General features: G+C 47.8%; 10 protein-coding genes across 10 annotated transcripts; 4 read left to right on the plus strand and 6 right to left on the minus strand.

Annotated features, from left to right (window-relative positions):
- Positions 1-360: 360 nt before the first annotated feature.
- N7529_011891 (fungal specific transcription factor domain-containing protein) lies at positions 361-2330 on the plus strand (the record flags this gene model as incomplete). The annotated part of the gene is made up of 6 exons (XM_057247417.1): positions 361-420; positions 473-567; positions 639-1219; positions 1277-1396; positions 1457-1738; positions 1792-2330. The coding sequence occupies 6 exons, from the start codon at positions 361-363 to the stop codon at positions 2328-2330; spliced, it is 1677 nt and encodes a 558-aa protein (XP_057092766.1).
- A 596-nt stretch (positions 2331-2926) lies between these two features.
- On the plus strand, positions 2927-4865 carry N7529_011892 (putative MFS multidrug transporter; the record flags this gene model as incomplete). The annotated part of the gene is made up of 7 exons (XM_057247418.1): positions 2927-2984; positions 3117-3190; positions 3249-3662; positions 3714-3843; positions 3914-4156; positions 4211-4258; positions 4312-4865. The coding sequence occupies 7 exons, from the start codon at positions 2927-2929 to the stop codon at positions 4863-4865; spliced, it is 1521 nt and encodes a 506-aa protein (XP_057092767.1).
- Positions 4866-5265: 400 nt separating this feature from the next.
- On the minus strand, positions 5266-6075 carry N7529_011893 (major facilitator superfamily domain-containing protein; the record flags this gene model as incomplete). Its single annotated transcript, XM_057247419.1, has 2 exons — positions 5266-5641; positions 5765-6075. The coding sequence occupies 2 exons, from the start codon at positions 6073-6075 to the stop codon at positions 5266-5268; spliced, it is 687 nt and encodes a 228-aa protein (XP_057092768.1).
- Positions 6076-7248: 1173 nt separating this feature from the next.
- N7529_011894 (Zn(II)2Cys6 transcription factor) lies at positions 7249-9257 on the minus strand (the record flags this gene model as incomplete). The annotated part of the gene is made up of 2 exons (XM_057247420.1): positions 7249-8292; positions 8361-9257. The coding sequence occupies 2 exons, from the start codon at positions 9255-9257 to the stop codon at positions 7249-7251; spliced, it is 1941 nt and encodes a 646-aa protein (XP_057092769.1).
- Positions 9258-9791: 534 nt separating this feature from the next.
- N7529_011895 (uncharacterized protein) lies at positions 9792-10911 on the minus strand (the record flags this gene model as incomplete). The annotated part of the gene is made up of 2 exons (XM_057247421.1): positions 9792-10319; positions 10372-10911. 2 exons carry the CDS (start codon positions 10909-10911, stop codon positions 9792-9794), a joined length of 1068 nt encoding a protein of 355 aa, XP_057092770.1.
- Positions 10912-12090: 1179 nt separating this feature from the next.
- N7529_011896 (uncharacterized protein) lies at positions 12091-12554 on the minus strand (the record flags this gene model as incomplete). The annotated part of the gene is made up of 2 exons (XM_057247422.1): positions 12091-12151; positions 12229-12554. The coding sequence occupies 2 exons, from the start codon at positions 12552-12554 to the stop codon at positions 12091-12093; spliced, it is 387 nt and encodes a 128-aa protein (XP_057092771.1).
- Positions 12555-13407: 853 nt separating this feature from the next.
- Positions 13408-14899, minus strand: N7529_011897 (putative nucleoside hydrolase; the record flags this gene model as incomplete). Its single annotated transcript, XM_057247423.1, has 5 exons — positions 13408-14337; positions 14405-14439; positions 14488-14657; positions 14709-14812; positions 14867-14899. 5 exons carry the CDS (start codon positions 14897-14899, stop codon positions 13408-13410), a joined length of 1272 nt encoding a protein of 423 aa, XP_057092772.1.
- Positions 14900-17925: 3026 nt separating this feature from the next.
- Positions 17926-19086, plus strand: N7529_011898 (uncharacterized protein; the record flags this gene model as incomplete). The annotated part of the gene is made up of 1 exon (XM_057247424.1): positions 17926-19086. The coding sequence occupies one exon, from the start codon at positions 17926-17928 to the stop codon at positions 19084-19086; it is 1161 nt and encodes a 386-aa protein (XP_057092773.1).
- A 601-nt stretch (positions 19087-19687) lies between these two features.
- Positions 19688-20925, plus strand: N7529_011899 (protein ERV29; the record flags this gene model as incomplete). The annotated part of the gene is made up of 5 exons (XM_057247425.1): positions 19688-19854; positions 19967-20079; positions 20183-20676; positions 20736-20800; positions 20853-20925. The coding sequence occupies 5 exons, from the start codon at positions 19688-19690 to the stop codon at positions 20923-20925; spliced, it is 912 nt and encodes a 303-aa protein (XP_057092774.1).
- A 2178-nt stretch (positions 20926-23103) lies between these two features.
- N7529_011900 (uncharacterized protein) lies at positions 23104-24192 on the minus strand (the record flags this gene model as incomplete). The annotated part of the gene is made up of 1 exon (XM_057247426.1): positions 23104-24192. The coding sequence occupies one exon, from the start codon at positions 24190-24192 to the stop codon at positions 23104-23106; it is 1089 nt and encodes a 362-aa protein (XP_057092775.1).
- Positions 24193-25935: the final 1743 nt, after the last annotated feature.

Below are 25935 nucleotides of genomic sequence, written 5' to 3' on the forward strand. Positions count from 1 at the left end.
GCCGGTCCACCGGCCGAGATTGTATACTGGATCCCATCGACGACGGCCGCCGACGAAATGATCGTCGTCGGAAAACAACAACTCCAGCAAGGTGGATTTCTATAGATTATATCCCCGCACCTAGAGTATTTTCTGACTTATTTCCATAGAAACCAAGGAATTGCTTCGCCGCTGGATCAGCGGACCGGATATCATACTCCGGCCTCAAGAGACCAAGAGTTTTCCCCCGCCACTGTCCAAGATGGCGGCTTTGATACTTCTATCGACTCTTTGCCTGATTCCACCGGGCTGAGTAGCCTCCACAGGTCATATACCAGCGATCAAAATGGACCAGAGTCCCAGCAGTTGAGTCCTAACGAGATGATCGCGCCAGCATCGGCGGTGCACTCGATGTCTGTAAACTTGCTAGGCTCAAATGATGTGAGTCAAATGTGGACCAAGTTTACAACAAGCATTGAGCTTATACTCTCAGATTTTCATGGAAAATTCGACGAAAGGTGATCCCAGAGGCGATGTCATTGCCCGAGGGATTGTCAGTGAGGAGCTTGCTCGTGTGATGTATGAACGGTATGTCAAGCTTATATCAAGGAACCTTGAATTCTTTTTGGGTTTCACCCGATTGATTTAACATATTTTAGCTTTACGGGTGGCTCAAAGAACTATTTGCCACTATTTGATCCAATTCGAGACACCTTCGACTCTATTCGATCTCGTTCGTTGTTCTGCTTCACGGTGATCATATACCTCGCCAGTCGTGCGGTCACTGATTTACGGGGAGACACGCACATGCAGCGCGTTCTGCAAGATGAGGCACAGCGATTAGCAGAAGACAGTTTTTTCGAGCGGCCCACTAAGCTTGAGACGGTCCAGGGAATGATCCTCTTGGCTGCTTATTCCGAGAAGACTTGGTTTTCTATTGCTCTCATTCTGCGTACAGCTTTGGACTCTGGATTGGAAAAATCCTTAGACACTTTGCTATCTCAAGAAAGTGTACCTCGAAGTTCGCTCTCTGCTTCCATGGCTGAACGCCAACTAGTATGGCAGACGAGAACCTGGTTGATCAGTTTCACGTTAGAGCTAGATGTCGCATCTGGTACTGGTCGGAAGTCGCGTATCGCCGAGGTCGATGTGGTCAAATTGCGCAAATTCCTCGATTATCCGCTCTCTCTCCCTTGTGATATGCGCACTGTTTGCATCATTGAACTTCATCAGCTCCGAGGTATGACCATCAAGTACTTGAATTCCTAGTTTTTTCATACCTACTGATAACTGCCAGGTCATTCTCGTATGGTGATTGACAATGCCTCGACAACCAGCGATATTGTGTCTACAGAACTACCAGCTATCATGACAAGGTTGCAAAATTGGTGGACTAATTGGGATGAGATCCATGAAAGTAAGTTCTGTTTCTGTTTTTGTGATATGATTTAGATACCTGACTAAATACAACCTGAAGACAACGGATTTCATATAGGAGCATTCCAACGAAGCAGCCTCAAGCTTATGCTTCAATATGCCAGAATATTTGTCTTCTGCGCTTCGCTTGCACGAATCCAAAAGTTGCAACCGTCCTATGCAGACTCAAGCTCTGAAATTCTTGATCAAAATGTTCTGAATTTGTGGCAGTCGCTCGTGACTACCATAATGGATCAACTAGGCTTTTTGATCAATGAGCCATCATATCGCTGTCAACTCCCGTGGGCACCAACATACCCTGCCTTGACCATTGCGTTTATCAGTAAGCTCACTATTCCTGTCCAGAGTCATGTAAATCTGCTGATTTAGTTTAAGCGACATTTGCGCTTCGAATTGCGAGATGGCGTCCGAGTCTGATTAATCAAGATCTGTTGTTGGAAAGAGCAGAAAGGATCTGCGATTTTCTCAAACAGCCGCCGTACCCTGACATTCACCGGACCGTCTCGATATTTGTGAACTATGCACGCGCTTTGATTGCCAGCCAACGCCCTCAAAGCAGCCACAGTGTAGAGGGATCTATCATGGCCGATCAAAGTGATGGGCCGCATGTCGCATACCGAGGGCCTGATAGTCCCATGATTAACGTCTCAGCTACCTCTGGAGTCGCTCCACTACACGACTCTCGCTACAGAGCCGGGCCGGCCATCCAGACCGATAAGGATGCAAACATGGTCACCATACCAAGTAGTGATGCATCATCAGGGGCCAGAGCGCCTCTCCCTAGGATACCAGGTACGATGGAGGCGCCAAACTGGACTGTGTCAAATTCTATTGCAGATTCGTTTGGTCTTTTCGAGGAAGGGCAAAACGATATCTTTGATTTCTTGCCCATGATGCCGTCCATGCCACAATGATAACAAGATACCCAATATACTTAATGAAACGTGTCGATCATTTTTCCATGTGCACTATTGCTAAGCCGAACTGGGCCCAGGATTTAGCCCCGTAAAGAAACCCCTGATCGCAGTACAAGAACTAAGAAATTGGGCCGCAACGCAGTATGTCACCGTTCTCACATGCTATATTTTAGTCACACTGGTCTCAATTACGATTTAAAACATGCGAAGATCAATCAATTCGCACATTTGCAGGAGTCACTCAGACCCGGGTCCTATTCGGCACCGCTGGTGGATTGCCCTAAAAACCGGTCCCGACCCGGGACCGGATTGCCTTGAGAAAAGATTGAACTATAGGACCATTTTATTGGCTCATTATATACACAGACATGATAAATCGAGGCATTATGCATGGCCAGCACGTTCTAGCCATGGTGAGTCAAAACATTCATCAGGTTTTTTCCCTGGGCCCGCTGGTTGCATTGGGGACGGGAAGCATTTATTGTAACTTATATAGTTCCATCGGCCCTCATCTACGGAGTTTGAATTTTAGAACAAAGCACAATTTCAAACACGATTTTCTTTGCCCTGCCCCATCTGTTCAATGATTCAAAATGGCTATAGAAATGAAACAATCTTTGACGGCTCAAATATCTGCCATTCTGGCTTCTGGTACGATCAACCTTGCTGCTTTCTCGAGCCTTTCCTAACAATATATAGGCAAAACTGGAGTCTCAGACAAAAGATCAATTGCATCAATAAAATCAGAATGCAATCACAAAAAAGATGGACATTACTCAATAGTTGAACTATCCCGAGATGAATTACTGGTCGAGTTCCAAGAAAACTCACCTGAAAACCCCCCAAATTGGGCCTTTGTACGCATTTATATTGTAAAATATTGCCAAAAAAACCCAAAACTAACACAGGCTATAGAGCAAAAAGATCTACAACGCCGTGGTGGCGCTCTTTGTCGTTCTTAATAGCGGGATATCATCTGCACTCCCTAGCAATGCAGTCCCCGCTATCATGCAGGACTTCGACCAGTCCGGAAACGAACAAAAGGTCTTACCAACTGCTGTATTTCTCATCGGCTATGTGATTGGTCCTCTTGTGTTTAGCCCATTGAGCGAAACTATTGGTCGGAAGCCCGTTCTCATGTGGTCGTTTACTGTTTTTGTACTTGCTACTCTGTGTTGTGCCGTTGCTCCTAATTGGTCTTCTCTTCTCATCTTCCGATTGATATGTGGTCTAATGGGGGCTGCTCCACAAACCGTCATTGGTGGCGTGTACGCAGATCTATTTTTCGATATTCGGAGTCGTGGTCGCGCAATGGCGACGTACATGTCGGTATGTTGTGATTCTTTGCAGCTAAGATCAACATATTGACATCCTGCACAGGCTTCGAGTTTGGGCCCAATTCTTGGCCCTATAATCTCCGGGTGCTCTGTGAAATATGGTTGGCGGTGGACCTTTAGAATTGACTTGATCTTGATTGGTACCACATGGCTGGCGCTGCTCTTCATGTCTGGTATGTTTCGTCTCCTTTATTTTTCCCACCTGAGATCCACGCCACCAGAGCTAACACTTATTTTGGATAGAAACCTTTGGTCCAGTCTTGCTGAAGCGACAAGCTGCCAAACTACGAAAAGAATCAGGAATTGATCGCTATTTCTCGCGTTCGGAACTTAAGTCGGACGCCAGATTCACCACTATGCAAATCATCACTCGTCCTATCACAATGCTCCTGTTTGAGCCTATCATTACCTCAACGTCTATCTACATCTCCCTCGCCTATAGCTTGGTCTTCTTCTACTTCCAGGCATATCCTATCATCTTCCAAGGTATGTGATTTGATCTAGTTCTTTGTTTCATTTATCATACTAACGCTGAACCAGGTGTCTATGGCTTCACCATCGAACAAACCGCTCTCACATACATCCCAGGTATGCTTGATTTCATCAGCTCGCTTAACAACAGCACGACTAACTTGGTACAGTTGGTATTGGCGCCGCATCTTCCGGTCTAGTAACCCTTTACTATGATACGATCTATGAAAAAGCCAAAAAGCGCGGCAAAGCCTGGACAGCCAGCCCAGAGCTCCACCGACTTCCGCTGTCATGCATTGCGGGACCATGCTTAACAGTGAGCTTGTTTTGGCTTGCCTGGAGCGCAAGAGCAAGCCTCCACTGGGCGGCGCCGGTAGTCTCAGGTCTCATCTTTGGATTCGGATACCAAGTCATCTTTACTTCGCTTCTCACATATGTGACAGACGCGTACAAAATCTACTCTGCTAGCGCACTCGCAGCTTCGGTTATCGTGCGGAGTATTGCTGGAGCGCTGTTCCCCTTCGCTGCAACCCCGCTTTATGATTCTCTTGGTGTGTCGTGGGGTACTTCTCTCCTTGGTTTCATTAGTCTGGCTTGCATTCCTATTCCTTTTGCTTTATTGCATTGGGGACCTTGGATTCGAGAGAGAAGTTCATTTTGTCAGCGCCTGCTTCAGGAAGAAAAACTTCGTGCTAGTGGTTCGAGTACGCCGGCTGAAGCGTGAAAATCTTTCATGGCTCGCATGCATCCCAATAGCTTGCATTATCTTGACGCATGTAATTCTAATTCTGGGTTTTTCGCTAGACCATTCACGAGATTTGGCTTGGTAACGCACAACTAATGACTTTATATAATCGATAATGAAAAATAATTCACAGCTAACCTGTTGCTGAGCCCATTGATACGCTTGGATATACCATGCACTTAAACAAAATCTATAACTAAACTTTCTCTTCGTCTGATCATACTGTCTGTTTCCCTCGTATGCATGAAGAGCATATGTAAATATTAGAACAAACAATAATTCAATCGTGTCGCTTAACTTTTAACTCATAATAGATGTGGTCAGACAGACTAAAAAAGAAGCTGGATCGTATATTTATGCGGTATACTCAACACCAACCTTAGAACTTTGCCTTTAGCACAAATCCAGTCTGATGGATTCGTGCTGCTAGTACCATGGTACTACCAACAAGAAGGAGAATGCCAGCAAATATCTTCGTCCTAGTGTATGATCCTCCAGCGTTTTGCAAGATCGTACCAGCAATAGGGTTTTTCATTAGTCCGCCAATGGAGGCAAACAAAAACAGAAGGCCTGTTCTGTAGCCAATCTCTGCAAAGGGCGAGATGTGGACTACTATTGCAGGTGAAAGCGATACGTGGGCGCCAGAGGCAAAGCCAAAAAGAATGGCAAATAGTATGGAGGCTGTATCGCATTTGGCCGGGACCCAAAGGGCAAGAACCAGGATTCCAGCTAGGTAGCAGACAGTGACAAAGATGCTGTAGACTCCGATCTTGTCCGAGGAAACTCCTGCTGTGATGCGACCAAATAGATTAAACCGACATAATCAGCAATTTACCCTCCCGTAACGTAGAAAATGATGGATTATGAACTTTACTCACCTTGCAGCATTGAAAAATGCGACAAGATATTGCGCCAGGTCATACTGCATGCCACTGTCGATCGCCTGAATTTGCAGATAAATGATCGGTATAAAGACCCCAAAGGTCAAGAACAAATAGCCCACGATGATGAGTATCATCTTGGTGTCCCGGAAGGGCCTTATGAGACTTTCCTTGTCCATCTTCTGCGGTTTCGGCGGCACCGGCGGACGAAATGTGAGGGTAGAAATGATCAGAAGGCCCATGATCATGAAAGCCGCGATGCGCATAGCCCACTCATACCCAATCTGCTGAATCAATCGACTAAGCATGATTGGAAATATGATACCGCCCACGCTAGATCCCGATGAAACTATACCACAGACCAAACCTCGTTTCTTGTTGAACCAGCTCAGGATGCAGTTCATTGCGGACTGGAAGAGGGCGCATACCCCGATCGCGCTGCATACCCCTTGTGAGAGAAGGATTTGGTAGTATTTCTTTGAAATAGACGCCATCATCAAACCGAAAACGTGAAGCCAGTTAGGATGACATAGCGGGGGTCGAAGCTGTCATACAGTTTGCCGACGACAGGACCCTGTTTAGGGTTATCACGAGTGAAGAAAGGATTCGAAGCGCGGGGCAAAGATATACTAAGCCATACATACCATCCCAAACATGAAAAAAATCTGAAGAGAAGGTACCCATGCGATTGTGCTAGCAGGGTATTCGGATAGTAGCTTTGTTTGATAGTAGCTCTGGAAAGTTCCAACGCCTGTGTTTCTTCCGGAAACGAGATTAATAAGCTGTATAAAGTCGGGAAAACGAAAAAGAGCGCAGGACCTACTGTTAAGCCACCCAAATCTGCAGAACAGCGCGCACCACGCACCCAAAACCATCAGCTATGCAGCCAAGCCCCCATCGGGAGCGGTGTCCTTTTGCGACACATTCTCCCTGTCATTTTGAATGGTAGGAGCAGCCTTCTCTCCAAAGCTGTCGTCATTTATTGAAGGTTCATGAGGCTCGACGAGGGTCAAGGTTGTCTCCGATGCAGGCATCTTCGAGGGAATTCCACAACCTATTTTCGATAGCCGAATGTCGTATAACGTATGAAACCCAAAAGCATGAGCAGCGGCAGAAGGAACTTCTTTAGTAAAGAGGATAAATTGTTAAAGAGAAGACTGAAAGACTGAAGGAGCAAAATGAAAAACCAAACCAAAAATAAAACAGCATCACCTTCCCGATTAAGCTTCGAATTCATGTGACGACACATGGGACAATTCAGTAATTTACAAGGTTAAATTCTAGCCATTTTCTCTGCATGTTCTACCTAGGTAGGCAATATGTTACCTTCCATTATACTTCCGGCATCTCCTGTAAATTAAAAAAGACAGTCTGAATGCTGAACCCAACTAACGTACACAGGCATTGAATTACATTACATCATGAGACCTTTCAATGGCTTCAAGGTATATACAATCAGATGATAGACTTGGACCAATCTCTCAAGTCAACAAAGAAAGACTCTGAGCCAAGCTGTTCCAATCAGAGAAGTCCACAAAATTAGGGTCCCAGGCGTCAATATCAAAAATAGCATCCGTACGAGCACAGCCAGGCGCAGACCCCTCCATAGCCCGAGTCTCATTCATAATCTGTTGACTCTGCTCTGCGGAATCATGCGCCTGGCGAATCCGTAACGCCTTATCCCTCAGCTGAACGATCATAGGCCACCTAGGACCAGGGTCCGGCCAGCACGGGTCTTCAGTCATGGCAAATTGCATATTAATGCCCCGCCATGCTCGCTCGACATGCGGACCTGCCGGGTAAACACACAGATTCCAAAGAATGTACGTGAGGAGGTGGTATTGGGTAAATGTAGTCGTTAGCCAGCGGAAACCGTGGAGGAGCTCGTCGGTGTGCATTTCCAGTCCTATTTCCAAGGCCTTGTAGGCGAGGACGAGGGTTTCTTGCGATACTTTGTAGTCGATGGTTGATGATTGTGGGCCTTTGCTGTGGAAGAGTTTCTGACGTAGGCATATTTCTGTTTTGGAGAGAAGAAGTTGGCCAAGCAGGAGCCCGAAACGTTGGAGTGGGATGTCGGGATCGCTGTGGCGGAGGTATTTATCTTCTATTGCTTTTCGGAATTCAACGACTAATTGGTCCGGGTTGGATTTTTCTGTAAGGTTTGAGAGTAATATCTGACGCCGGGTGTTGGTTTCCATGATGATGAGCGAAAAAGTCATCTCTGTCCATTTGGCCTGGGATGTTTTTGGGATGGTCGTTGGTTCTGATAAATTCTGGTCGTCGATGTTCAATGGAAGGTCGGTGTCTCCGTAGTCGTTTTCGGGGACACTCAGTCCATGATCTTCGGCAAATCGGGCATCTGCTGTGTGGATATGCCACCATAGTCGTCTACGCAGCTCGCATTCCAGTTCTGGGAGTTTGAAATGCTTCCCGTCACGCTGAAGACCGATCGATTGTGCTGACCGAATGGTCAGGCCGTGTAATGTCCAAGCTGATCGACCACTATTGCTGAATCGGAGACATGTCTAGATAGCAGAAATGAGCGGGTGTCACAATGTGAGATAAACGCTACATAAAAACAGAAATCACGTACTTGATAAATTACCATAGCTTGCAAAGAAGTAATGGTCGGAGCTTCCAAAAACTCAGCATGGTATAGTGAGATCTCCATCCCCTGCTTAAACCTTTGCAAATCTGCAATGACAGCCTCTTTCTGTGTATCATCAGATAATAGAACCGTTGCAGCGGCAAAGTAAATAGCAAATAGCAGCGCGCGAACATCAGCACCCACACTTTCGGGCCGATTAATTGCGGCAAAGATAAGGGACTGCGTAGACGGGACATGAATCACTTTGACGAGCGGATCGACTCGACTGAGGAACGTTTGCCAAAGTAGAGTCGCTTGCCACCGACTAGGATATAGCTCTTTATGATCAAGCTGCATTAAGAGTGGGTTAGCTATGAGACCCTCGGCTCTCAGCATAGGCGGTCGCCGCGGACTGCTCGCATCACTTGGTGAACCAATCGCAGACTGAAGTTCCTTTTCTTTCTCCAAAACTCGCGAAAGAAGCGGTTCGTTAATGTATCGGCCATCTTTGCCTAAAAAGCCTTGGTAAGAAGGTCTTTCTGTGGTTTGGTGGGTTGAAGGCAATTTGGAATCCAGTCGGTCGTTCAGCGCCAGTGCACTTGTACCAGGGACTATGCTTGAACCACTCTCATTGGCTGAGTGTTTGCTTGTGTCTTGAGCTTGGTTGCTCGGTCGTTCGCGAACCATCGCCGCTATAGACCGCTCCAGGTGCTCTAGTCGCGCTGTCACATTGTTCATACTCTTCTTAGGAGGTTGGCGTTTGACTCGACTCGGGCCTGGATACTGACATGTCACATTCTGTCGCACACATCTGTTGCATGGTAAATTCTTGTCACAGCGGATTTTGCGCTCGTGGCAGCGTAGACATGATCGCTCTACGTTGTACCGACGTTGGTGTTCCATGGCTCTGTCTTGGCGCTGGTGCAGCCACACGAATACTCATTTGAAATGTGGGATTCAATCCCGGATATGGAAAGGAACGTTCTTTTGCTTGTCTTTCTGCAAGAACATTGAGCTAGCTTCGAGGAGATCGAATCGAATGTACGCTCGGCGGCGGCGTTTCGGCATTCGGTCATTCGTGAATGGCCGACCGCGGGCTTGTGGCTGCAACTTCATCTCTTCATGAGATTAATATAAAATTAACCTAAGCTTGTCGATAAACCCAAATCCAATGTACTGGTTATTCTACAATCAGAAAAAGCAATGAGAATCAATTTTCATTCGACTTTTTGTTCGTGCCATGTCCAATTTGGACTATTCACCTCGGCAATATGAAAAGACACACGTCCATAGACCATCACTCAATACACAAAAGCATGATTAATATAGACCACAAACGAAAGAAACGCTAAATAATCAACCTTTCATCCCGAACAGAACCGCCAAATCCCCGCTTCAATTACCAAGAAACCAAACATGGCCAGCCGTGTGTTAATATCACGAGATAAGAAGATCCCGAACACTCATGCCCTTCCTCCTCTGTGTACCAGGAGATACATATGGAGTTGGAGAGGGCTTGGACAGACTAGTACCAGAGAACTGCTCACTAATCGAATCAGCAGTACCCCTCCTGTCCTGGGTCAACATGAGCAAAGCAGCTGAAGCCTCGTGATCAACACCTTGGATCTCATGCATCTTCTCAGGAGAAGCCCAGATTGGCCCCAGTGCTGGACTTGGCAGTATTGAGTGAGACTCGGGGATATTCTGGGCCGAGGGGACTTGAGTCCGAGGGGAGAAAGACGGGGAGGTATCGGGAAATAACTCAGGTGGAGCGTATGCTTCTGGGGATGCGGATGGAGAATAAGAGTAGGTCGAAGATGGTGCACGCTGCATAGGCTCGGCACCTGTTTCGGTGATGAACTCCGGGGATGTTGGTGACGGTGGTGCAGCCGTGGTGTGGCCTGAACCTCCTGTTTTCATGTCGCGGATGCATTTTTCTAAATAGTTGACATAGTCAATGCTTGCCTTTTGGTATCGTTAGTATACTGCGAGACCATAAGAGATAGTTGGGCAGTACTTGGAGGATGGCAAGCTTATGCATTTCTTGTCCCGTGCAAGCGGGAATCATATCCTTGAGCGTCCCAAACTCCTCATTCATCTTTGATCGTCTTCGACGCTCGATCAAACTGTGTGCAGTCTTGCGGGCAATCTTACGGCCCGCTGCACTCGTTGCACTAGGCTGTTTCCTCTTCGAGCCACTTGATGGATTTGGTGCCGGCTCTGAGCTCTGCTGGGAATCTTTCCCGTTGTCTTTCGTCTTTGCAGATCTTGCTGAGAGCGATTTTGGCTTCATCTGGATAATCTTGCGGGTTCGAGTTGGTGGGGGAGGCAGATCGAAGTCCTCGAGTGGACGCTTGACTGCCGACCGACCTGTGTGACTTGCACGACGACCAGACAAATCAGGGGAAGTGGGCGAAGCTGGAACATAGGAAGGATCTGATCGGGATGAACGCCGACTCTGTGGGCTCAATGCGGCAGGTGGCAAAGTAAAGGTATCTGTAACATTTTTGTCTTGGATGATAAACTCGCCCGACATAGCTGGAGTTGGTAACGACATTGTCAAATTGTCAAAAAAAAAAAAAGAAGGTAAAGTACAAATTTGCGCAAGTACAGCAAGGGGGCTTTCGACTATATACCGTGAACGTCGTAATGTATAGAAAGTAGAGTGTCGCGTGCTTAGGATTGCTTAGAATTGCCCACGAGCTGCAATGGTCGATGATGATTGGTTGGAGCGGAGACTCGTGCTTCATGGAGCAACGGGCATTTGTTGATTTAATAGTGGGGCATGGTGAGCTTATCGTTAGGTACTGGGTACTTCCATTCATAGTGGAGAAACGGGGGTTACCCCTAATGTTGTCATGGTACTCTGTACTTGCTTTTTGAGGGGAAGAAGTACCCGGTGGTCTCAACATCTACAGTAGTTCAGCACGTGCAGAGTATTTCGGAATTACACGGCCTCACGCATTTTTAGTTCGTATATTGCCAACATCTGCTATTGGTCATCAAATGATCTTCTTGAATTTGAGTGTCTTTCTTTCTTGGTTTTCAAGAGGGGTCAATTCCGTGCTGGCCAGATTTCCAAAGTGACTAAATTAGTCGTCAGTACAATAGCACGTGCTCCCTCTTTTGGGGACACCTACATAGTTAGGTAGAGGTGGGCGATCCTGATACCCTTATACTTCACACGTGCATGTTGACATATCGTTCGATAATAGCCAATGGGAGTTATAGGTACCTATCAGGCTGATGGATTATGTGCTACTGCGTAAAGGAAATTGTGTCCGATTGTACAATGCACGTAGTGAGGACAAGGTTCTGTTAGTACCGTATTACAGAACTTCGGCAATTGACTGCAGGTCTTTTTGCATTGTCCCCCAAGCCCATGGAGCGGCAATTGTTCTAAGGTCGTATGCTTTGGAAATAATGTGAATTGATCATATAAGCTTCGGCCAATCTTGCTCATTTCTGTACTTCTCTTTTCTTGAAATTCTCAACGTCCGATATTCAAGACTTACTCCTCATGTGGTAATGTCGGCGCTGTGGTTTTACAAATACTATGTAGTTTAAGTGGTTTACTTTAGGGCCGCCACTCCTGTAACCATACGCTCTTTTAGTGGAGAGAGGTAGAAAGGGAAGGCTCCAGCCAAAAACCTCAATTAATTCTTAACAAATCCTTCATTCGTAACACATGTCCCATGGAACTTGAGTCCCTCTTTTTATGTCCTTCAATAAAATCCTAAATTCTGCGGAAATTCTCAGGGCGGCACTTCTCCGTGCACCGCAGGTAAACCGACCAACTACACCACATTGATTAGTCCAATTGCTCATCCACGTTCGCAACACTATTGATTGGAGGATTATCACAATGACTCACCAAAACTCATCATCGTCAGGAACAGCAAGCGAGCAGGTCTGAGCTTCCAAGGAGCAAAGTTCGTGGCAGTGGTTAACATTGACATGGTTGATACCATGGTGAATCATAGGGGCATGAGTTCTGGCCGTGCCATTCCTAGCCGATCCCGTCGACAAAGGAGCTTTGCCCCGAGTACCCGTTGTAGTAGCGTTGTGAGAGCTGGTAGCATTGGTTGGCACATGGATGGGGATATGAGCACCGTGGTATGGCCCGGCAACATGGGGGATTGCCGATGCAGTACCGGTCAGAGCAGCCACACAAATGGTGAGGAGGGGTTTCAGCTGCATGGTGAATAATGGTGATCAACGAATCAAGCTTTAAAGGTGGGTCAGGATGGCAATTTCCTGAAGACCGATTTGACTGAGAATTGCAGCGTGAGGTCAGTTGTAATGGGAGTACACCCCTTATATAGATATAATCTTCACGGAAACGATAATATGGAGGCTGGCTGTCAGTCTGTGGCGCAAAGCCTCCTGGATTGTACAGCGTTGCATATGGCTTGGCTCAATAACCTATCTGTGTAGAAACTACGGCTTATCCCTGGGTTACCACATTCCACATTCCACTGGAGGACTGTGCAGGTGTCCCCCGCCTCCTATTATCGGAAGCTATTGTGTAAAAATAGAGAACAGACAAATTCTCCGATTGAGTGGCTTGCCTGTATCGAGAGGCTCTTGGGCGGTTTGAATTTCTTTGCTTGGGCAGTGGACCGGCAGATCGTTCCCGGGTGTAGTTCGTCTCAAAACCTCGCCTATTTCTTACATTCCAATGAGCGATGATCCTCAGGTAGCGGACCAATTGTATTCAAGATATATAGACACGAACGAAGCTCGGCTAACAGCTTGACTTATTTCTGCTCAATATGACAGGAGTTCGGACCAATGTGCACGGATAGCATGCCCGAGCGCGTTTAGCGCATTTTCAATGTTCATTCTACAAGGTTGACCTTTGTTTAACTGAGAGTTTTGCAAGTGGGTAGCATGCAGTCCCCAGACTAGGCCAAGCTTTGCGAAAAGAATGTTTCAAAATACTTGGATATCTCTAAGATCCAATAGAAAACCTGTTTATAGTTGCATGAACAAAGTGATATGTACAACTGAGCCGATATATAGTTATCCTCTAGGTCTGTATGACTGATTCCTAGTAGAAGAGCCTTTGGATGATGACATCTCCAAAGTTCTTTTCAGCAGGAGATCCATCCATTCGCCAAATACGATTACCAGCACGGCCACTCAACCAGAGACCATGATCACTTGAGCTCTCCTCATCACCCTCAATACGGTGACGATTGCGGCGGTCAATGACACACATGCCTCGAGTCCACTGGCCAAGAGAATCGACACGGATATCCTCAGGCGAGTTCGCCGCATATACCCAATTAGGATCCTCGGATGTGAGAGCATACCACACGCAGACAGGGTCGTGCAGACTCAGCTCAGCATCGTCACCAACGTGTCCCATGTGCAGGCGCTCCAGAGTCTTGAAAGTGTGGCCCATGAAGGCATCGACCCACTCAGCAAGCGGGGAACCACCCTCTAAAAGAGGCGTGATCGCCTTGCGGAATTGACCCTTTGAGAGGTTGTGACGGAGCGTGATATCCAGTGGGAAGAGACGTAGAGTTAGTTGGCGGCTGAGCTTCTCCGGGTATGGTGGGAGACGGTCGCTCATGGTGATTGGAATTGTGGTATGCGGGTTGGGCGATGTGAGAGCGAAGACCCGCGCGGCTGCGACTGCGTCTGCGTAGGCGTTGAACTCGCCCACAGGTGTTACGTTGCCTGGTTCGTTGATTGCACCGCCCATGACAACAACCTCTTTCACGCGGAGGAAGGTCTCAGGATCTTCTGCCGCTGCTAGTGCAAGGTTAGTGAGCGGGCCCACTGCGACGAGAGTCACTGAGTCAGGCTCATTTTCACGGAGAGCACGGAGGATCTCTTTGTGGGCTGGCAGTTTGGATGCTGTGAAGGAATGGTCGGTGGGTCCGGTGCAGTCTGTTACAGCCTCAATTCCCTCGCTATCCAGAGTTGGAGTGAAGAGATGCTCCCATGCTTTGGTGGCAGTGAGGTGAGGATGCTATCAAAAGGTCAGTTCGTCTCTCTCCCGCGTCACAATTGATATTTCAGAGTATGGCATCACATACACTGGCGTGGATACCACCAAGGCCATCCGTTCCATCTACGTCACATTAACACAGAACATCTCAAACGACGGATCAACACATACGGAAGTAATCAGCTAGCATCTTCTGGTCTTCGAGAGGGTCTTCTGCACCAACGGCTAGTATAGGACGGTGTGCTCGCAAGCTGCCGAATCCTTCAGGTCGGCCGTTCTCGCGGCGCCACTGCATCTCCCGCTCGAGAATGTGGAACATTGAAACGGCATTGCGAAGACAGCTAACCACAGATTAGATGAAATATGTTTCCAAAAATCAGCGAGATCCTTACTTCTTCACCTCGATGTTACCGAATGTCAATGAGATCAACAGAACCTCAACCTCTTCGGGGGTGGCAGAGAGAGCTAGCAAAAGAGCCAGGACATCGTCGATGCCCTAATTATGTGGTCAACAAAAAAAACAATCCACAAGTAAAAAGCAAGTTCATACCGGGTCGGTATCAATAATGATCTTCTTTCCCATGGTGAATGTCTATGTTGATGGTTTCAAGACTTCGAGGTTCAAAAATACCTCGGGAAGATCAAAGTGGGAGCTTATCGTTATCAGCTACTATCAGCTGCGGGGTTGTATCGAAACCCCTCCACGCACTTGCTCGGTGATTACCGACATCTATGTAGGGAGCGAAGTGGATGCTGACTCTAGTTCGAATCTAAGCGCTTGCGTATTGTGTCGCAAAGCGGGAGCCGCATCTTTAGGTGCAGCTTCGGAGTACCGGAAACCGTCGCCTCCGTCTCTTACTCCTAGGACCACTTCACCAAGGCAATATCCACAACTTCTAATATGACATTCACACTTTCTTCCTTATCTTAAGACCTAGTCAGAGCTTGACACAAGATCCTATTACGCGTGAGTTACCAACTCCCCCTCGCCGGGATGAATCGCCTCTGGAGGGGAAATTTCACAACTCGACATGGATCATGGGATATCCAACTAAAACGGCATATCAATATACTTTGCTGTGGATTGACTATGTGAGGCTTTCTCTAGGCAGGCTGTAATCGAAGGAAAAGTCAAAGAGCGCAATACGATTGAGGACCTCCTAATCGGGAATTACGTGCGGTCAAGAAAATAGAAGGAAGAAATATAAACACAAGCAATGCAGAAGCTTGCCACAAAGAACACTTCCCTAGAGACAGGGATATCATCACCGTCAGCCTCCTTTACTGTGTGAAGTGAGGATGGAATTCATATGAAACACATGTATACAAACAGGATGGCTGCAAACCTAGGCCTTTCCAATGATGTGGGGGTTGCCCGGGTCATTGTCCGAGTACCTTCATATTATTATGGCTCTCTGGGTCTTCGTCCTTGAAGTGGACTCGGCATCGAGGCTAGGTTGTTTTTGTCAATGGTAAATCGCCAACTTTGTGTGAACTCCTAGAGTCTGCGGATAACTCCAGTCGGCCTTGATTCTTATTGTTGTTCTACTTTGCATCACATGCAGGCACTGGCGGAATGCCATATTTCGGATCGTATCCCAAATTGTGATTGAAAGTCATCGAAAAGCAACGGTAAACATTGAATAATTGAGAACAGTTTGTCGGGAAATTAGTATCCCGGGAGTTGGGTACTATTTGAATCTTGTCATTTCTGTGCAATGATAATGGTCTCATACAATTTCGACCAGCGATATGCGGTTCCCTACTTGCCTGCAACTATATTGTAGACAAACTGATATGTGTATAACCGCGCTAGTCCTATTATGGCAAGTGGCTGCTATCTTTCCGCCCTCGCTTAGACCACCTCCCTCCCTTAGATGATAGCTGTGGAGATCGCAATCGGCCTTGAGGGCTTTCAGGTTCTTTGCTGGCCTATTAAGATATCTTCATCAAGAACGAATGCCAATGTCTCCCTGTGGCGACACGCGCTTAAAAGGGCGCTCATACGGTGCTTAAATGATATCCGCTACCACAGCGCTTGTTGGCATACAAACCCGAAGAACCCATAAGAATATCTTGCCCGCTCATTGGGATACATGCAATGACAGTGTACCAGATGAAGGAGCCATATCGTGATGACAAAACCAAGAACATGTAAACCTCTACCTAGGTATTGGGTGGCAAATAAGTATATATCAGTGCAGCCAAGAAGATATATATTCCATTTGCAGATGTCCTCTATCTGATGATGGCTCACATTCAAGGGATGCATAAAAACGAACCAATGCCATTTTTCATTGCAAGGTACTGATGCACACTGCAGGGCTTTCAGAAGACCTGGTACCGATGGTTGGTCGGGAGTTCACATTTATATATGTACTTACATCGCGATCAAAATGCAGGCTTGGACCACCAAACGGACCGCGTACATTTTAGCCGACAATCACCCGATAACTACTTTCCGCCTCGTGGCGGGCGTGAGGGCGGCTGCAAGGGATGAAAAAATTAAAATTATCATAAAACAAAGATCCCTGCCGAGTCGGCAATCTTCATGAAAACAAAATAGATTAATCAACTCAACAAAGTACTCAGGAGGTCCTTGGACCAATGTGGCGCTAGTAAGATATAAATCGGTTTGGAGCGCATAGAGCGGAGAGAGATGAGACAGGCGGAGAAACGTGGCCTGTTCGCTGCACAACTCCCTTTCATCTGGGCAACTCTAGAGGAATTATTGCAATTAGCTCAATTGTCTAGGATTGACCTTAGAAGTGATGTATGATGATGACAGCTTGCAAGATTCAAACGTTTTTTTCATGATATTACGTACATATGTATATGTACGTAAGTAGGTAGTTACGTAGTTACGTAGTTATGTAGGTATGTAGGCTTTATTGAAAGATTTCCAAAAAACAGTATACAACCCCAAGTCAGCAGTATTCTAAAGATTTCGAAATAAAACAAAAAACATATGGAATCTAGACTCCAAAATGATCAATTCAGAAGGTTGAGCCAAGGGCTTGGTAAGTTACCATTACCGTCACAGTACGCGGTGGATCTGCCACGGTTGCCCTTTCTACTCCTCTTCTTCTCCTTTCTCAACTTCTTCTTTTTGTTTATCACATTCATTTTGCGCCAACTGCGCTCTGATTTCGACTTGCACCGCGCATTCTGACCTTCTGTCAAAGCGCACCCTGGCCAATTGAGGGAACCTTCCATTCCTCTCGACCGCCCCCCTCTCCCAGTTTCCCTCGGGACTCGACAGCCACGGTGACACAAACCCACTGTTGAATCTTCTGAGGTAATCTGCTTGGGACACCAAGAGTCGACCATTTCCATACTAGATCATCTTTGGATATTGCCACTTGGCTCTTGTGGAATCAATTCAATCTTGGCTACTGAGCGCAATCTCGACTGCCTTTGCGCGTGAGAGTCTCAAGGTGCTTGTGCACACTCTCGTCCTACCTCTTGACTTCCCGCACTTTTCATCTCACTTCTCCTTTTGACAAACACAAATCTGCTTGGATAGGCTTCTACCCAGATAGTAAGTTCCTGGCAATGGATCTCGACGGCTTTGATTGTACTGACTGATGAGTGCACAGCTCTATGAATATGAACCCCTACATTAGCTGGGCAATTTTGCTCGTTGTGGCAGGAGGCCTCGGTTGGTATTACACCAATGGCGCGTCCCCGAAGGCACAGACCGTGATTCGATCTACCGTGGAGAAGACCGAAGCCGCAGTTGCGCCGAAGAAGCAGAAGCGCAAGTCCAAGCCTGCCCCCGAGCCAGTCACTTCCAAGAAGTTCCCAGTGCAGACCGTCGTCTCACCCCCCGCCACCAAAGATGACAAGCCGGATGAGGAGATTGACCGCAAGGAGATGGCCCGCCGCATGGCTGGCATGAAGGCTGGACCCTCTGCTCCCTCGCCCGCCCCTACCAAGAGCCAGAAGAAGAACAAGAAGAAGGCGGGCCAGCTCGACCCCAGTGACACTCGTGCCTCTTCGACCACTGGCGCTGAGGCTGACGATGATCTGTCCCCTGCTGCCTCTCCCTCCGTCAACGCCACCGTCCCCTCCGCTGGATACGTTTCCGACATGTTGGAAGCTCCTGCCCCCGGCGCATCTGTCCTCCGTGTGACTGGTAGCGTTGAAACCCAGCCCAAGAAGCAAAAGGCTCAGACCTTCAAGGAGGTTGAGACAAAGAAGCAGCGCCAGCAGCGTCTCAAGAACGAGGCTCGCAAGCAACAAGTCCAGGAAGCTGAGGTTGAGCGCAAGCGACTGCTTGAGAAGCAGCTCCACACTGCCCGTGAGGCCGAGCGTCGCGAGGCTGCCCGATCCGCTGCCCCCGCTGCCAACGCCTGGCAGACGAAGGAAGCCCCTGCCGCGAAGGCCAACGGCGCCTCCCACCCCGTCCCCGTTGCCGCTGCGGCCGTCCCTGCCGCCTCGGTGGATCTTCTGGACACTTTCGAGCCTTCTGCTCCTCCCAAGAAGTGGCAGCAGAACCTTCCGTCGGAGGAAGAGCAGATGCGACTCCTCGAAGCTGCCAACGGCGATGACGAGTGGACCACCGTCTCCAAGGCCAAGAAGCAACCCAAGAAGAAGAGTGGCAAGACTGATGAGAGTGTCAGTGAGACCAGCGCCTCCGAGAACCAGTCCGCCCCTGCGGCCCCCGTTCCCGCTGAACCTCGCGTGACTGTGACCCCTACCTACCTTCCTGACATCCTGCGTTCGCGCGAGAAGGGTCACCCTCTTGACTCGGACTGGGCTGCGTGAGATTTTCCATGTAATCTTCACCTTCTCTCTTCATCTTAAATTGTATTTATTACCCATTGTTTGATTTTCTTGTTGATTTGGCGTTTTGGGGGTGTCACAATCATTCGAGCAACCTCCCCCCTCACCTATGAATGGGGCTTGGGAGGTTGTTACAGCGCATAAGGAGCGAAATTGGCGGAATCCCCGTGCAAGTTGTGCATCGAGAAAGGACCGCACCGCGAGAATTAAAAGCAGAATTGCGGGAATGGATCTGATGCTTTGTGTATTTTTTTTTCTTCGGTCTAGCTGGCAACATGTATTGCAATGAAACCAATATCTCTCAGAGATCCCAATAATTAGAAAGGTAACTTTAGCCCAAATATCAAAGAATGTAGACCCAAGTATTCGATAGTGCATGTTTCTTTACAGTGTGTGTGTCGTCACTATTCCTAAAAGGGTTTAGCGGTGAGTTCCGGTCATCGTGGCCTGAAGTTGCTTTGTATACAACTAACTGGTATTTACTCCTTCAATCTCCCTTTCCTACCCGTGGACTTAACTCACCTGCCTCTTCTTTTTCTTCCTTTCGATCTCAATCTCTATTTTTGTTCTCACATCTTCCGCCATGGCCCAAATCCGTGGCACCGCGGGCTACAACCTCGGCCACCAAAATCCGTTTGGCGGACCCGGTAGCGCAGATGCCACCAACGATCCGAGTCCGCTGGACGCTATTCGTGAGCAGACAAGCAAGATTGAGGACTGGCTGGACACCATGGCCGACCCAGTGAAGCCGTATGTTGAATTCTGTCTTTGTTTTCGCCGAGTCTTCGTTTTCCCGTGTTTCGAGTCGCGAGAACTCTCAAACAAGGGATTTGAAACTTCCTCTAACACCGTGTTCTTTCAGCTACCTTCCCGCCATCGGCCGATTCCTCATTGTGGTGACCTTCATCGAAGATTCGCTGCGCATCCTCACACAATGGAGTGACCAGCTCCTCTACCTCCGTGATTTCCGCAAGAGTAGGTTCATACCCTTGCTCGGACCCTGATCCGCGCGACCTGGGGTCCGGGGTACCGCGCCTGCTCTAGTTGGCTCTAGTCTAACATGAATGCTTCCTAATAGTTCCTTGGGGAATCACCCATACCTTCCTGATTGTCAATGTCATCGCCATGGCTGTTTGCTCTACTTTGGTCATTGCCCGCAAGCGTACCGAATATGCCGTCGCGGGATTGCTCGCCGTCGTCATCACCCAGGGACTTGGATACGGTCTCATCTTCGACTTGAACTTCTTCCTTCGCAATCTGAGTGTCGTCGGTGGTTTGCTTATGGTCCTTTCTGACTCCTGGGTGCGCAAGAAGTTCGTTCCTGCGGGCCTTCCTCAGCTCGAGGAGAAGGACCGCAAGATGTACGTCCAGTTCGCTGGCCGTGTTTTGCTGATCTTCCTCTTCATTGGCTTTGTCTTCTCCGGCGAGTGGAGCTTCTGGCGCATTCTGGTCAGCCTGTTTGGTCTTGTTGCTTGCGTCATGGTCATCGTTGGTTTCAAGGCTAAGTGGAGCGCCATTATTCTGGTGGTGCTGCTGAGTTTGTTCAACGTGTTTGTGAACAACTTCTGGACGGTATGTTATATCTCTGGCAGACAAAGTATTGTGCCTACAAAAACTAACTTTTCATTTAGCTGCACCCGCACCACCCCCACAAGGACTTCGCCAAATATGACTTCTTCCAAATCTTGTCGATTGTGTATGTATATTCTCCAATGCACTGTCGTTCAAAATGCTAACAATTGCTTCAGTGGTGGTCTGGTCCTTCTTGTGAACATGGGTCCCGGTCAATTGAGCATGGACGAAAAGAAGAAAGTCTACTAGAGTTGAAGGTCGAAACCTGATTTCCCTTCTCTCCATATATCTCGTGGCACTTGCATCCATCTCGCAAGCAAAACGAGGAGAGAACAAATCAGCAAGGATAACTTACTGTGCTCCGCCGGCTCCGAGCATGTAAACAAATCCTTTGGACCCTCGATTGGTTTGAGGAGTCTATGCGTGTCTGTGTTGGGCGTTTGTTTGCATTTGGGATAATTTTGAAGAGCCGAGGTTCTCAACCATATGCTCTACCTTTTGTTTTTTTCCTTTTGAATTTGCGTCATGGTCTCTCTCTGTGAGACCACAAAGACGTCTGCATATCATGTTTTAACATGCATCTGAATTGCATCTATCACGAAGACAGGTCAAATTAAAAACTTAGCAACGTTGAGAGCGAATATTTGCATAGTCCAACTGTTCATCCAGGTTGGACGTAACAGTAAGCCAACTACTATTTCCTCTGAACTATAAGCAAAACTCCTAGCATCTTCGACACTCATCCGGACGCCGATGAAGATAATATCCCAAAATGGGCGGAATGGAAGAATCTCTGCGAAGACCTCGGGATTCCTTCCGATTTCGCAGATGCCGAGAGCGTGAAGACCCAGTCTCGACTACGATGGATGCCTCTTAAATGGCAGAAATATTCCATGTAAAATTTGAACCGAGGTATGGACCACCAAGTGGCATATTAGTTTTCACTGTAATAATAACACCAAGTCAAGGCTAAGACCTGTCAACCTGGAAAGACACAATAGTAGGTGAGACGTAAACGAATAAGAAACGAATGAGTAGTGGCACGCCCACGATGGGTGATCTTCGTTGTAAAGACCAATTCTTGTCTCTAGTAATAGCAATGCAGGAGTCTGGGAAATGTTCTAGCTCTATCTTTATCCCCCTGTGACGACAAGAGGGCTCCTCCATCGAGTACGTCTTCCAGTGATGGGATCGGCTCATTGTCTTTGCCAACTGCCTTTGGGGAAACCGGTACCTCGCAGGCTTTGCGTACCGTCCTCGATTGGAAGACCTGAAAGGTCATTACAATCTCGTCTCAACAGCAAATATTGTCCTCAGCAACCCCCGCCTCCGCAGGCAACCTCCTCCCCCATAACCCTATTAACATATCGCTCTATCTCAAGCTTCTTTGGATTCGCCTCCCTCTACCTCGTAAATTGACTCACAGTCCCAAGTGCCATCTCAAGAAATCCAACCGCATCCACCGTAAACTCCTCCCTCGAGTCCTTCTCAAATCCACTAACAGCAGGCGAAACACTCCACGGCAACCCAAAATCCACATACAACACCCGAGAAATTGTATTCTCCTCCCCAGAAAAAGTTTCTAAAATGTAGATGTTGATGGTACTGGTACAAACACTTTGTATATAAGTGGTTTGCCAAGGGAAACTAGATCGAATGGGGAACGTCGATGAGCGAAGGTGCATGAGCTGTGGGGCTGCATGAGGCGGGAAACTTATTCACCCCTGGAGGTGTATCTTCTTTATATCGGAGGAGTGGTGTGTTTCATATCTGACATAGGTGCCAAAAATGAAAGAAGCTACTCCGAGGACGTGCTAATTGTTTTGTTAGTATGGGGCAAAGGTACAAAGGTAAGAGTAATTTCTATGCTGACTGATTGGAAAAGAGAAAGATATAGATTGTAGTCAAACGTATGTACTGGGAACCCAAGCGGGAGAGAGTGATTATGGTACAAGAAAAAGTATTTAGTGGAAGGAGGGTGATGAATAGAAACGAGAAGTCTGGAGGGCCACAAGGGGGCCGATGGGAAACAATAAAGAAAAAGCATATGAATGATAGGTCGAAGTGCTGCCATAGGGAACTTGCCGGTTTGTGTCCTGCTTTTCCACTGCGTTGAAGCAATGTAAGAACTTCTGTAGGCGATACCAGGCTTTGCGCTCTTGATGTACTGGGCCTGCCAGGTACATACCTATGTGGGACTGGAGGTCCCGGCAGCGAGAGGGGTGGGTATTTGCTTGATGATAGATCATGTAGCAAATGCGGAATGGGCACAATGCCGAGGAGGTGGTGGAATAAAAAAGCAAATGCTCGCTAGTCTTGATTTTTCAAACGCCGTGTAGCCCGAACCTGGAGAGGAAGCTGGAGATATAAGGTGGAGGTTTTAGGATAGAGGGTTGTATGTTGTGGGACTGGAGATGCGAATGGCCGTCAAATGTCCATGCTCCAACGCCATGGCCGAATGGGCTGGAATTGACCCACGGCGAAATCATCTCGGTGGTCGTCGTTGATCTCCAGGTGTAGCAAATGGACTTTCTTGTTGTCGCGTTGCATTGTGGACAGAGTTTTTGAGATCTGTGGACGGTAGATGTGGCTATCATCCGTTTGGTTCGATTGAGGTCGTGAACCTGGAGTTTCGGGATATTTCCATGAAAAACTTGGAGACTGGTCATCGGTGTTGGTGTCGGAGAACGTGGAGTCGGCTCGAGAGTGTAATGTTGGATCGAATTCCTCATTTGAAATCCGAAGTCGAGTCAAAGATGGCCGGCGAGGGAGATGGTCTTGATTAGGTTCATCTGATGTTTCGTCGCCTGTCTCATTGTTGAATCGTTCAGGCTCACGTTCCCGGGTCATGTTCTTGGTAACCCGAGATAGATACTCGGCACCGGATCCACCCACGCTATCACGAGTAGGCTTGTTGAAATCCTCCTTGCCAGACATCACTCTAGCACTGGGAGGCGGCTGAAGCATCCATCTTGTGTCTGCACGGCTGCATGGTCCACTGACAATAGGCGGGTGGAGATCGTTCACGGGAGGCACACGGGGGATATAGTACTTTGAAGTTTCGTTCGGGTCTGCAAGACCACGTCCAGAGAACCCAATAGACGAGCCACGAACTTCTTGTTGTCCCCATAAAGGCTCATCTTCACGTTGGTACCTCATGGACTTCCACTTCTCGCCGAGTGGATGCATCAATCCACCACTCTTGTCTTTCTTCAGCTGGGAGCCTTGATCTGTATTGAAACTGTCCGTTCGGTGGAAATTGCGACCACCTCGGCGGGCAGGAGGTCCAGGACCTAAGGCGATTTCTTCTCGCCAGCCTACATTTGTGCTGAAGGGCGTTGGTTGCGGAAATGGACGGGGTTGATCGGTGACGATTTCCTCGAATTTCTCCTTCTCTTTCTCACGTTGCACTCGTGCAGCATCCTTTCTACGTTTCCGACGATCGTTTCCTTCGGCACAGGGGGTGCAAGTGGCATAGTAGAAGACCGCAGACTGGGCACCTCGATAGAGCCACATGGCCGATAACGTGGGGGGTTTCGAGTTAAGTTGCTAGGTTAAAATCACAGACTGCTCACAACAGGCTGTCAGCCCGGGAGCACTGCTGAATTTGACCCGGTATTCGCTCGTTGTGTTGTAGTGATACTATCGGACACATGAAGGGCTGAGTCGAGATAGGGGGGCGGAAAGGGGCGGGATTGGGATGGACGTAGGAATTGAAGATCGCCCAGCGATCTATGATAACAGAGAAGGTAAAAAAAATGATTGAAGAGAGTGAGAGAAGAAAAGAAAAGGGAAAAGGTGAGAAAGTTGAAACGCAATTAGGGAGGTTGAGGGGGCTGTCGTATCGGTCCTTTCTGCCTTACGTTTCGCCCTAAGTTTCCAATATACCATTTGTCTCTTACACTTTGTTCAAGCCTGTTTGCGGCCTAACATTAGATATGTGTACATGTACAAGTGTGCATCTTGACCGACTTATTCTACATATTTTCTACGTAGCTTTACGGTCGTGTAATATCTCACATCGCCACTTCGGTATATTACAACCTCCTCACATACTGCGCCAAGTCCAGGGGCCTCCAAATACCAGTCAGTCACAGGAAGCCCATATCTAAATGCCGACTAGTTGCATTAGGACCCAGTCTTAGGACCCTAGTTCTACTGTACATTATGTATATGGTACTCTGTACTCCGTACAAGTTAACATGACTGCCTAGCATTGCCCTCTTTGGCATGGAATTATTTTTCTTGCTCAGGGTCCTCCGTCTTGGCGCTTTGCCGCGTGGAGTCAAGAACGGGATGTCGCCGCAAACGGCAGGAAAGTCTACTCCTTTCTTTCTTTCTTTTTTTATTCTTACATAGCTCAGAAGAATGTACAAATTCGATGTTGATTTCCCTAGCTTGAATTATATTGCCCATGTAAACGGCGGACCTGTGAATTGCCTTTTCGAGTTAGTTTTGCCTTTTGGGGTTTAGCGCCCCAATACGCCGTCACGTAACCTACTATGAAATCAACCATCGACGACGGAGAAACAGAACTTAGGCGTATCAAGTTTTCACAATGATATGTTTGGCGGATTGATACAACCACCTATAGATCAGAGCACTCCCTTGGTCTGACACCTTGGATTCTAACTGATCATCTATCCGTGTGAACAGCTTTCGAAAAAAAAGGTAGATTCACTGAGAGAGGGTAAATTCGGGCTTATGACCTATGTATGAGTCGTGCATGAGCACCCACCTCATATGCGCACGGAATCCTTCTTCTTAAGCGAAGGCCGGTCACGTGTAGACTGGCCTTGATCGACATTCCCTGCCACCGAGTCACAACCTGCAATGCAAACCTAGTGGAACAAGTATCAAAACTAAAATGTATCCACGCACACGATGGACCTGTTCCCAGGGCTGGGAGTACAACGGCACGAAGGAGCGTTTGGAGTCAGCGCTGGCCGGACTCAACAAGGACGTCCTTTTGTCTCATGCTAAGCTCCTTAAAAGGCCAGAGACTCTCCATGAGTAAGAGTTTCTCGGCAGGCCAATTTTGGATCTATTTTGAGATGGTGGCCGAGGACGGCAGTCTGGTGATTGCTCGCGCTCGATTGCCCCGGTATCCCAACACGCTACCAACAGTCAGCGAGGAAGACGAACTTTATATGGCTTGATGCGAGGTTTCGACGATACAGTTTATCGGTACAGTTAAGAGGCAGATCTTTAATGGTTAGGAGTCTGTAGGACGATTGGGAAGTATCTCCCGATTCTATC

This window comes from Penicillium soppii (assembly GCF_028829465.1).
Source record: "Penicillium soppii strain IBT 18220 chromosome Unknown utg000010l, whole genome shotgun sequence".
NCBI classification, from domain to species: Eukaryota; Fungi; Ascomycota; class Eurotiomycetes; order Eurotiales; family Aspergillaceae; genus Penicillium; species Penicillium soppii.